The sequence below is a fragment of the Barbus barbus genome (genome assembly GCF_936440315.1).
Source record: "Barbus barbus genome assembly, chromosome: 36".
In the NCBI taxonomy this organism is placed as follows: Eukaryota; Metazoa; Chordata; class Actinopteri; order Cypriniformes; family Cyprinidae; genus Barbus; species Barbus barbus.
In genome coordinates, this window is record NC_136714.1 from 12,370,924 (window position 1) to 12,384,222 (window position 13,299).

Consider the following 13,299-nt stretch of genomic DNA (forward strand, 5'->3'; position numbering starts at 1 on the left):
ATTATATTTTACAATACATATACAGTGCCCTCCAAAAGCATTGGAACAGTAAAGACAAAATTGCTCTGTTGGCTGTGGAGTCAAGACATTTACAAATATGATTAAAAGATGAATATGAGACAAAATTACAGAATATCACATTTTATCATTGGGTGATTCAACACATAGATGTTTTACCAGCTAAGAAGTTCAGCACTTTTAGAGTTTCATCCCTCTATCTGATGTGAGCATAAGTATTGGATCAGTTGCCTCACAGGTCTTTCTAAGTGATCAGCTGTGTCCTGTTGCATTAATTCTTCAGATATTAAAAGCAGTGAATGTGTCGTATGAGTTATATCCATTACTTCTGCATTCTGAATCTTGCATTCGATGATGACACACACAAACCAGGATGAAGACAAGGGAGCTGACTTTGAGAGAAAAGCAAGCAATTTGGATGCTAAAAGAAAAGAGGAAGTCAATTAGAGCTCTAGCAAAAATAAAAGGGGATGGAGAAATCAAGAGTTTGGAAACCACCAGCAACCAACAACGACCTGATCAGCTGAGAAAACAACACTAGTTGATGACATACAAATCATAAAAGCTGTGAAAATGAACCCTAAAAGACATGTCTGTAAAATCACCAACAACTTCCAGAAAGCTGGGGTGATGCTCTGACAATCTACTGTCCTCAGGAGACTTTGACACAGAATTACAGATGCTACACAGCAAGATGCAAACCTCTGACCAGCACCAAAAATATAAAAGAAAGATTAGAGTTTGCAAAAAAGCACAAAGGTGAGCCAGAAGAGTTTTGGAACTGTGTTTATGGATCGATCAGACAAAGCTGAACCTTTATCTAAGTGATGGGAAAGCAAAAATGTGGAGAAAAAAAAGGGAATTGCAATGATCCCAGGCATACATCCTCATCTGTAAAGCATGGTGGAGGTGGTGTCATGGCATGGGCATGCATGGCTGCCTCTAGAAAAGGCCCTCTCAACTTTACTGATGACTTAATGTATGATGACAGTAGCAGAATGAATTTGGAAGGGTACAAAACCATCTTGCCTACCAATATTCAAGAAAATGCCACCAGATTCATTGGGAAGTGCTTCATATTGCATCAGGACAATGACCCAAAACACCCTGCCAGTTCAGTCAAGGAATTTATAAGGGCAAAGAAATGGAAAGTCTTAGATTGCCCAAGTCAATCTCCAGATTTAAATCTGATTGAACATGAATTTCACCAGCTGAAGAGGGGAGTAAAGGCAGAAACTCCCCAAAACAAGCAACAATTGGAATTGGCTGCATTAAAGGCTGGGAAAAGCATTTCAAAGAATGAGACCAAGAGTCTGGTGATGTTTATGGGTCACAGACTCACTGCTGTGATTGTGCACAAGGGATCTGCAACTAAATAATAGTTTTTAATCTTTTATATCTGCCTTATGTTCAACTGTCCCAATACTTATGCTCACATCAATGAGTGGGATGAACTCTAAAAGTGCTGTTCTTTTTATTTGGTAAAACATCTATGTGTTGAAACGGGTAATAATAAAATGTGACATTCTGTAGTTTTGTCTCATATTCATCTTTTAATAATATTTTCAAATGTCTTGACTCCACAGCCAACAGAGCAATTTTGTCTTTACTGTTCCAATACTTTTGGAGGGCACTGTATATATATATATATATATAATATGAAAATTCTAAACTTTAATTTAAATTAGAAATGTTGCCTTGTGAACTGACTGAAATAAAAATAAGTTTAAGCTGAAGTAACAATTTTTACTAAAATAAGAAACTAAAACTGAAATAAAGTGAAATAGAAATTTATAAAAACATACGAAAAAGTAAATAAATTTCTAAAAATAAAACTACCTGAAAATATGAAAAAGCTCATTTTAATTATTATTAATACTATAATAGCATATAAATAATTTTAAAATAACACTGGTTTGTTTACTTAGGGGAGGCTTAGAAGATACACGTGTGTCGTTCCTGTTTTTTTTTTCTCCTACCTTGTTCAAGCAAGTGTTTGAGGACCATTAAAATGTCAGTTGCTTATGTTGCCTACAGTTTATGGGAGATTTTAGATTTACATTTACATATTTTTCCATTGAAAATGCTGAATGGAAACTGGTAGCAGCCATTTTATGGAAGGTCTGAAACAAAGCCATTAAACGAGCACAAATGCTCCCCAGCTCCACATTCTAATATGAATTAAAAGCTATCTGAATGGTGCTTGGGGCCAGAGTCAATGGCAGCGAGAAACAAATGGAGAAGACTAAAGCAAGTAAAGACAAAGGGTTTTTCTAACAAGTAGTGGAACAAAATTATTTTTCACTTTATTCGTTAATGTCTGCATTCTTCTACTGAAGTGGGCGGCAAACCATATTAAAATACTCTGTCAGTGTTTCATGTGTCACAATTCAGCAGCAGAATTGTGCTGTTCCTGAATCCATAGTGTAATGGCAAAAGAATTTACTATTGCAAAGTCATAGCAAGCAATTCATAAAGAAATGACTATAATGATCTGGTTCTTTTTAATAGTGGCAAACAAGAAAAAAAAGAAGAAAAAAAGTCATTTCCAATTTGATTCCTCGTGTGCTTTCTCAACGGTATGAAAATATTCATTACTGTAAGTAAGTAATTCCTCAGGATTCCGGTTCAAAAAGATTAACATTTGAGAAGTTCATTCAGACTGTGAGCAGGTTGTGGTTTAAGATACCACATGACTCACTTGAAGACGGCATTGTCAGGGTAGTTGGTGTATCCAACGGCGTTGGCACCTCTCAGAAGCATCTGAAAAGGCACATTTGGCATCAGAGCCCTCAACTCTTGCAGCCTTTTCCAGGGACACTCACATAGGAAACGCATTGCTACATCAAACGTAGCGCCTGGTGAAAAAGAAAGAGTCAGGACAAAAAAAATAAAAAGAGGCTCAGGATATACACATAAGTGGAACAGATGTGGAAAACTCTAAGAAGCATGTAAAGCACCTTCCTATTGGAATCCTTACTTTGATTCCAGAAATGAACTCAACACACATCTAGTGTGCAGTAGTAAGTCAGTATTTATAAAGGCTAAATGACAACCAATTACTTTTAGGATTAGGAATCCAGAACTGGTTCTTGATCAAAAAATAAATAAATACAGTTTTATGTTCTTTTTAGTGAATCAAAGTTCTTTAGAAAGTTCTTCCAGAAAATTCAGTCATTAATTACTCACCCTCATGTCGTTTCAAACCCGTAAGACCTTTGTTCATCTTCGGAACACAAATTAAGATGTTTTTAATTAAATCTGAGAGCTCTCTGACCCTGCATTGACAGCAATGCAACTGACACGTTCAAGACGCAGAAAGGTAGTAAGGACATTAAAAAAATTGTCCATGTGACATCAGTGGTTCAACCTTAATTTTATGAAGCTCCAAGAATACTTTGTGCGCAAAACAAAACTGAAAGCTCTAGGATTTCATCAAAAATATCTTAATTTGTGTTCTGAAGATGAACAAAGGTCTTACGGGTTTGGAACAACATGATGGTAAGTAATTAATGACAAAATTTTCATTTTTGAGTGAACTATCCCTTTAAGTTTAGGTGTCTCATCTAATATTTATATTTTATTCCAATAAAAAACTGCTTTAAATAGTTTCATTTATCCATAATTCATGTGACAACATGTATCTAAAAATGCATTATGTGTTTGCCAGTAGTAGTTGCTTACAAAAGCTGTTTTAAAAATAGTAAAGCCCAGTTACTCGATTTATGGTATCTAGCCTGTGTAAACACATTTTGAAAAATTTGTTTTATACTTTTAACAATGAAACTGCATTTTTAACAAACATTTATTCCTTAAAAGTACTAAAACACAAAGTCATTAAGAAATAGACCCTGGCTTCATTGGTATTTGATCGATCTGTGTTACTCAGCTGGAATGAGGGAAATATGCGAGTCAAGCTGGAGAAGAGTGGGCTGGGTTTGCTGCTAGAATGCAAGAGAGCAGTAAGGCAAAAAATAGAGAGGGAGAGAGAAAGAAAGCATGAGAATGAAAGAACACAATAGTGCCAAACTAATACCACACCTCCCCAGTTTTCCACACTGAAGAGGTTGCTGAAGCTGTGAGCCACAAAAGGTGCAATCCGTTTGAGGTCGTGAGTGCGTACACGAGTGGCCAGGAGGGACTGGTGGGCGTCTCTGAACGTAGTGTCCATAAGCAGCAGACCCTGGTGGGCACGTACCGCCTTCGCAAAACCATCTGGACCCTCTCTCAGCAGCACATCCCTGAAACCCACTGGTGGCTCACCTGCAGAGTGCATACAAACACACAAACTGGCAATTAATAATACAGACATTATCACAAACACCACGCTGCGTAGGACTACAAAGAAAAAAAACACAATTTTTATCAGGGCTATTATTCACATACAGACACAAACGCACAACAACATGCATCTTAATAGACATATAGTATTACAACAGAAAGAATGAAGTAGTTTTTCCAGAACACAACAATTGATTTTCGCTCTTGGCACATGTCCAAACAAATCCACGCAAGATGGAAGTAGAAAAAAAGTGAATGAAAATGTGGTGGAGGGGCTCTTTTGTAAACAAATGTCTATTATGTTCCTCCTGATGTAGATTCATAATATAGTCACGGGTAACTTCATGAAACCCTTAGGGGGAAGGATGAATTATAACCACCTTTTCTGAAAGACGTAAACATACTCTTCTTGTTCATACTCTTAAACATCCTTCTGCAGTGCATCAATGAAATATCACGGCAACCAAAAGCCAAAGGCAGCTTATCCTGAGTTTGTAGTGTGAGAAACTGACAGCATGTGAATGTAAGATAAGGAAAGTGTGTGTGTTTCTCACCGAGGGGTACTGGTGGGATGACCGGATCGATGGGAGAAGGCTTAGCCTTGACAGGTATCGGAGTAGTTGGGCCGTTCACCATAACATGCCCTGAATGACGAGCAAACGCAATCACAAACAAATAGTCCAAACTGCTTCAAATCCACCTCTGCTGGTATAATACACTGAGTGGATGGGTCAAGTGGACTGGAGACTGCACAGCCCACCTTACTTAAAAGGTTTTGGCACTTGGCTTGACAAACTTTGTAAAGGGCTGCTGAGAAAGAGCAAGGATGGTGAAAAGTACACATTTTTGTTCATATGCGCAATACCTTCCAAAATCTTTCATTATATTGTTCTTATTTTAAAAAGAAATATCTTCTGCTCTCCAAGGCTGCATTTATTTGATCAAAAATGCAGTAAAAACAAGGATATTGTGAAATATTACAAATTAATGCACCTTGGTTGAGTATTACATTTCTTTCTTTAAAAAAATCTTACTGATGCTAAGCTTGGACAAATCTGCACAATTCACTCTGTATTGCACTGATATTCAAAACATTCAAAATAGAGACACAGAGCAGTTCATAATCTGTAATAAGATCACTGAAGCATTAAGCATGCATTCAGTTATTTTACAGTACCTCAAAAATAAAGTTTTACACAAAGAAATCAATTATGAAGCAAAACAGTGACAAAAATGTCCCAGATGTTATCAATGTTGGGTCAAAAGTAGTATATTCTATGGATTTTGGTTTCATCTGCTGTCTGACCTTTAATTCTATTCTATTCTAGGCCTATTAAATAATGTGTTTAGTTGAGATGAGTTCAATAAACGCTCTTGAAGAGTGTTTATTATTTCATGACACCTTGTGCATTATTTAAGGCTATTTGATTTGATTTTATATTTAGCAGCCATAACTGCTCATACTGAGAGTTTTTGACATAAATCGACAACATGCTGTGTTTTATGGTTTGAAATAAATACCTTCATAAAGGTATAAATGCCTCTGATAATCAATTCCAAGGGAGCAAAAAAAATATATATATATATTTTCTGACACTAACGGAAACTAATAGCCCTTTTGAAATTAATCAAATATCAAATAAGTGCACCTTTATATTCAGCCAAACAAGTGTGAATCATTCTGTTCACTGAAACAATTTTTCAATAAAAGGTTACCCAGGTAGTGAAGCAGTTTCTGGGCTCGGTTCTGCACCGGTTTGAGGTTGAAGAGATCTGGATTCTCATCAATGAACTGAGTATCTACCGTCCCATTCAGGAACTGATTATTATTCAGCACGTTCTGGAGGAACGGGATGTTTGTCTGGGGAGAGAAAAGAGAACAGACAAATACATTTTTAACTAGTTCAGAGGAACTGATGAGCTAAAAGCTGGAGAGAGCCTAGAGTGGGCAGCTCTTGAGAGACGAAGAAGACCAATCCAAGACTGCGCTCTCACACGGGCTGAGCTTAGGTGCTAATGGTCCTGCACAGGGCAGATGGGGCCATTCGGTAGGCAGTTCTAAAATCAATACCATTATCTAAACACTCAATACTCCCTTCCATCACTATCACAGCTGCCTTTGAGTGTGTGCAAATTGCGCTTGGGTCAGAGGAAACTGTGCTCACTGTTAAAGCATGAAGAAACAATTCAATATACTGAGCTGACATGCAACACATTTCAAGTCCTGCGTTCCTGATATAGTCTGCTACATGCATTTCTGTGGTGCTCTGAGCTGAAACCAACGGCTGAACAAGAAAGATTTTCCAGAATCCATTAGCCTGACTGTCGATACTGGACTCCAATGGCAGCCAGAGAAGGGGAGGTAATAAAGGTTTAGATAGACATGAAAGAAAGGGTATGAAATCGGAAGAAGGTTTCAGAGATAGGGGAATTGAAGAGGGAGCAGATGTGAGAGACTAACAGAATAAGCAAAGTGTTAATTGAAACTCTATAGTTTTAGCACTTGGATTTTACACCCTTGCCACCTACATACATACACATCACACATTGATTCTCTATGGAAAAGTTTAGTGGAGACCTTAAGAGAACAAGTGAAGGAGAGATCGAGGATGAGGAAGAAAAGAAACCAAAAGAGAGGCCGAGTCCAAATCTTCTCCCAAGAATTAAGAGTTGGAAAGAGTCAGCTCTAATCCGCCAGCACTCTGACCCAGATTCTTCTGACAGCAGGATTCCTCCTCATTCCAAACTTCTACATTATTCCTCTCAAAAAACAAACTGTAAACATTTTAAATGTAAAAGCAGATGCAGCCATTTTGAATGCGCAAGACTTCTGGTGTCAGTTAGCTGTACAAAAACAGTCTGTTATGCTGCTTGACATTGGTATATTTTGTTACAATAATCATGAACACAATGGTTTGTTTTGCAAATAGTTTTACTGTATACTGCTCTTTGTCATTCTTTAGTTATATACCTAATGAATCGCATGACATTTACAGAAAATAGCTTACTTCCGTGTTGAAAAATAACAAAAAACTAAATATATTTTTAAGAACATTAGTAAACCTGTGTTGTCATGATTGACAATTGTATGGACAAAGAAATATATATCTCAAAATATCTTTTATGTTCTTTTATGTTGTAGTGACATGAGGGTGCATTTATAATTCATATTTGGGTGAACTATTCCTTTAATTTAAATCTTAATACAAAATCAATCACGTGCGTTCAAACTTTTAACTTTACACAGACATACAGACACTGAACTACCTAATTTTGTGCAAGACAAAGTGCTTGAAGCTACAGACTTTACATACTTGCACAATAAGATGCATACCGATGTACTGAAAACCACTGCTACTACTGTAGCTTAAGGGAAGCAAGTTTCACCCTCTATGGTACTGTGTTGCCTCCAGGCAACATCTTCTTTATGCAGAAGGGAGGATCTTATTCCAAGTAATAGAAATGCAAAAATTTACCATGAATTAAGCCTTATTATTAGAATCATACTACATTATGTAGATAATTATATTAGTATTTCAATGTAGGATGTGCAAGTTACTTCAGGCAATATTTCCTGAGGTAAATAAAGAACTTGATTTTGGATTTCTTAAAGGGACAGTTCACCCAAAAATGAAAATTTGATGTTTATCTGCTTACCCCAAGAGCATCCAAGATGTAGATGACTTTGTTTCTTCAGTAGAACACAAACAAAGATTTTTAACTCAAACCGTTGCAGTCTCTCAGTCATATAATGGCAGTCAATGGGACTTCAAGGCTTTGAGAAAAAAAAAAAAAAAAAACATACACAGACAAAACCAAATTAAACCCTGCGGCTTGTGATGATACATTGAGGTCTAAAGACACGAAACAGCTGGCGTGTGACGCGTCGTCGTCGTCTTGCTTTACAGCGGATCGCAGACTTATAAGTGCATTACCGCCACCTATCTCTCAAATGGGCCATTGACACTCCTAATTGAGAATGTAGATAGAGTATCAAGGGCCCATTTGAGAGATAGGTGGCGGTAATGCACTTATAAGTCTGCGATCTGCTGTAAAGCAAGACGACGACGACGCGTCACACGCCAGCTGTTGTGAATACGCTCAGAACAGCTGGACAGTGCAGTGGATCAGAGGTAAAAATTTTTTTTAGTTGTTTAGTTTCTAACACAGACCAATCGTTTCATGTCTTTAGACCTCAATGTATCATCACAAGCCACAGGGTTTCATTTGGTTTTGACTGAATGTGTGGTGTTTTTCTCAAAGCTGTGAGTCCCATTGACTGCCATTGTATGACTGACAGACTGCAACGGTTTGAGTTAAAAAAAATCTTTGTTTGTGAAGAAACAAAATCACCTACATCTTGGATGACCTTGGGGTGATAAACATAAAATTTTCATTGTTGGGTGAACTATCCTTTTAATGTTATCAATAAACAATTTTGCCTTTTTTGCATGAAAACATCCATTGTTTCAACATAATGCTGCCTTAAGGAAACAAAACTCAGATTAAATAACAATAAGAAAAGTGGTGCTGGTGGTGGTGATTGCACAGTGGATAAGACACATGCCTTTGGTGTGAGAGACCCGGGTTCGAATACACTGTGAGACACCAATGTGTCCCTGAGCAAGACACTTAACCCCTAGTTGCTCCAGAGGCATGCGACCTCTGACATATATAGCAATTGTAAGTCGCTTTGGATAAAAGCGTCAGCTAAATGAATAAATGTAAATGTAAAAGTATTTATTTTAAATATAAAGGGAAAAAAAAAACTTAGATTTTTTTTTACCCAATGGTATAGTAATGCATAATCGAGGGTTAATGATTTTTGGGAAAGCAGAGCAAACAAGGGATTTTCAATAACATTCTACAACCACATCCTGTCCACACGTTCAATACAAAATAACCATGATGCTTAAGAGCACAAGCATGCACATAACTCCACAATAATCAAAGCTTTCTCTTGGCTGATAAAAGGAAATGTCTTTTTACAGATTTGCTTGGACAGTGTTGTTTAGTGGTAAACCACTGGGTATTGCTGGAAACAATTTGTTGCCCACAAGCTCTCCACAATGGATGGATAAAATCAGGGAAGAGAGCTAATAAGAGAGAGAGCGGGAGAGAGAAAACACTGGAGTTTAAACATTTAAGCACAGACAGGCTGTGGATATATTCAAGGCTACCTGTCTGGAATTTTACATTTAGAAATACAGGGTTAAATGAGCAGTTACAATGCCAACTATCCAGCCATGGGACCAGTATAACAAGGCAGATGGAAGTACAGATGGCGATATCACAACAAAGTCTCACAGATTTAACCAATTTGAGTAGCTCAGAGTTTGGAGCTGTCCAGGGTGCTGAAATATCTCAAGTCCACCGTGCTTTACTCTGTTTCCCAACCTTCTGTGTTTCCACAGCCTCATTAGAAAGACTCAAATATGCCTTAAACAACACCAAACTAGAAATGTATTCATATTATATTCACATGATAGCTAATCATTACTACAAAAGCTACTATTATTATAATGAAGTCTTTCACAAGTTTTGACAATTCTGAGGGCAATCGACTGAGAAACTGAGAAAGACCTAGGAGCACATTTATTCATAAGTAAAATCCACATCGATTGTTTAATTAAATTCAAGACATTTGTATTATTTTTATTTTCATCTTTCAAACCTCAACAAGTATGAAATATCACCCATCAGCAAAACGCATCATCATTTATAAAAATGTTAATGAGAAAGGCACCAGCAGCAAGAACATCTTTGCGAAATAGTACATAAGATTAAGTCCTCAAATGGTAAGGAAACAGTGATTGTTATATTTAAATCCAGCAGATTTTCATTGTTTATATACACACATACACTGTTTAAAAATGTGGGATCGGTTAGATTCATGTTTTTTTTTGTTTTTTTTCTGCTCAGTAAAAACTACTAATACTGTTAAATATACTAAAATACTATTATTACAGTATAATATTAATGCATGCAAAGCTGTATTTTCAGTTGCCATTACTTCAGTCTTCATTGTCACATGATTTGTCAGAAATGATTTTAATATACTGATTTAATGCTCAAGAAACATTTCTTATAATTATCATTATGACTGTTGAAAACAGTTGTTCTGCTTAGGATTTTGTGAAAACCAAAATACATTTATTCCAGGATTATTTGATGAATAAATAATTCAAAAGTACAATATTTAAAACATATTTTTATTGGGGGGGAGGGGGCAATGTACAAGTCTTTACCTTTACTTATGATCAATTTAATCCATACTCCCTGAATGAAAATATTAAATCCCTTCTAAAAAAGCCTTTCTAAGCTTAAACTTTTGAACAGTAGTGCATATTTTACTACAAAATAAATTTCCAACATAAATTGTCAAACCACACATATTATTTAGTTTCCTTAAAAAGGAAATACCTTCGTTACAGCCTTAATATTTTAAGATGTAAATTCACTCCTATAGGTTCAAGAATCAAAAACTAAATCTTACAGTAACCCGCTTAAGTTTCCCCCGGGGTGTACGTACCCCTGCTGGAATCACTCTTTCACAGCAATTAGTTGTGGCTTGGATCCAGCAGTTGCAGTCTCTTTCTTTAAGCAACCGCAATGAACATACACACATGAATCATTCATATTTGTCTTATGGTACTTAAATGTATTATTCATGATCTGTTATTTTTTTAAACATGATTTAACTGAACCAAGACTGATTTTGGCTCGCTGGCCAAATCTTGAGTCTGATACGTTAGCCACAGCGAGGTTTAGCAGACTCTGAGCCCACCGGTTACATGCTCCAAGTGTGTGGTGGGCTACAGCGGGCCGCTGGCAATGTTGCGTGCCGTCCGCTTAGCTGTGCTTGCATGCAGTCAGCCTCTATATATAGACCCGCATAAAGACCGAGTGTGACTCATGTTCACCTAAAATCACAGAGCCCAGAAAAACAAAGATTACGGGAATCAGTGATAGAACATGAGAAACTGAGAAAAAGTGTAACTTGGACTGAACATCTTTGGCTCCTTCTCTACTTCTCAACTTTGCTGGCCGTGTAAAGCTGTATTAGCCTCACGCTCATTAGATGATTATACAGCTCAGCTTATAAGAACGGCTCTCTCATGATTTGGTACAGACAGTGGGCTTTGAACCGTGACCGCTTGCATCAACAGGAAGTGTCATAACACTGGACCAAGACATTGTTTTTAGGCTAACACGTTACAACAAGATTAATTTTGTTAACATTATTTAATGCAACAGCTACAATGAGCAATTTTTTGTCAGCATCTATTAATAATGCTTGTTCCTGCATACACTACCGTTCAAAAGTTTTGGATCAGACTATATTTTACTTTTTATTTTTTTGATGTTTTTAAGGATGCATTAAATAGATCAAAAGTGACAGCAAAGACATTTATAATGTTACAGAAGATTTATACTTTGAATGAATGGTGTACTTTTGAACTTTCTAGTCAAAGAATTCTGAAAAAAAAGACTGTTTCCATAAAAATATGAAGAAGCACAAGTGTTTTCAACTGTTTGGACTGTTTCTTGAGCATAAAGCATATTACAATGCTTACTGAAAGATTATGCGACACTGAAGAGAGGAGTAATTCAGTCTTTCAGTAAATTTCAGCTTTGCCCCAAAAGAAAAAAAATTACATTTTAAAATATATTAAAACAGAAATTATAGAATTTAATTACTGTTAAATGTATTACTGTTTTAATGTATTTTTGACCAAATTAATGCAGCCTTGGCAAGCATGAATCTTTTACAAAATCTGACAGACCCCAAACTATTATACTAACACATTTTAACATTTCAAGTTAACATTAGGTCATGTATTATAAATATTAATGATTTAAAAACATAGTACATAACATGTTTCTCTTATTAGTAATAAAAACATTAGGTTTATAATACCTACTGAAATACATTAATGTTAACAAAATTAACATTACTGTCAAAGGTGTTACTGTTTTCATTGATATTTGCAAGTTTATGCATTTATGAATTTAATTTTTCACTTAAAAAGAAAATATAGTCAACAAAGCTGTTTTGGGGATAGGGTTGGACCCATGTCATATCCTGTCAAGGGCATCAGAATACCCTTGTTGCCCAAATCAGCAACTCTTATCCATTTTTAATGATATATAATGAATTTGCATTTACAGAAGATGAAAATCGACTCTGAAGGAGAACTGGTGACAAAAGTTCTTAGTGTATCTGGAGACTGATGGTGCCCTGCTGTTAAAAATGTACTATCAGAGGGACAAAGCTTTGGGCAATTCCTCTCTAGATCCAACCTCACACCCCAGTCAGCCAATGCACTCCCATTCTGCCATTTTTACCCTTGCATTTCATCTCTCCCCTCATACAGAAAGCCAAGACTGCTTCAGGCTCTGCCACTCTCCCCTCCCTCTCTCTCTCTCGTTCTCTCTTCCCTCCCTCCCGCTCACTCTGCCCTTGCTGTGGCAGACACATTGCAGTCGCAAACGCTTGCACTCGCATCGACTTGCTCTCTGCATCAGAACCAACAAATCACAGACACACGCAGTTCAAGAATACAGAGCAGGAACGAAAAAGCAAAAACAAGGCATTGATTGATGGCAATAAGCGACATCAGTGGGGACTCATCCGCATGGTTATATGAAGGTTCTTCGCGCCTGTAGGTGATGGTTTCCTACTTTTAGGGCAGGGTTTCCCTGGACCGTTTGCAAAAGTAAAAACAAAAGAAGCAGTGGGGAGAGAAACGAGGATGCTACTCAAAATCCCTCCCTGAGGAACCTGAGAGAGGATGTAGAGGGAAACGGACCCCTGGAGAGTTATCTTGGATGGACGGAAGCAGGAATTTGGAAATAAAGGTTGGTATATATTTGCCTTCACTCTTTAGGTATTTAGGAGAGGTTGAGGAGGAGTGGAGACAGAGATAAGGAGTTAAGACAGAGTATAAAGACTACAACAGTTCAGGGTGGATTAGAGAGAAAACAATAAAGAGGGAA

The 13,299-nt window shown here is 36.9% G+C and overlaps 1 protein-coding gene across 1 annotated transcript in view; it reads right to left on the bottom strand.

Moving 5' to 3' along the window:
- The window catches only part of LOC306856095 (pyruvate carboxylase, mitochondrial), a 163,602-nt gene that overhangs the window by 17,454 nt on the left and 132,849 nt on the right, over nt 1-13,299 (bottom strand). The window contains exons 11-14 of the mRNA XM_079395116.1: nt 6,016-6,160; nt 4,854-4,943; nt 4,060-4,281; nt 2,720-2,876 (exon numbers count right to left, since the gene is read on the bottom strand). Of these exons, the coding sequence (XP_079251242.1) occupies nt 2,720-2,876; nt 4,060-4,281; nt 4,854-4,943; nt 6,016-6,160 (614 nt within the window). The remainder of the gene's footprint in view (nt 1-2,719; nt 2,877-4,059; nt 4,282-4,853; nt 4,944-6,015; nt 6,161-13,299) is intronic.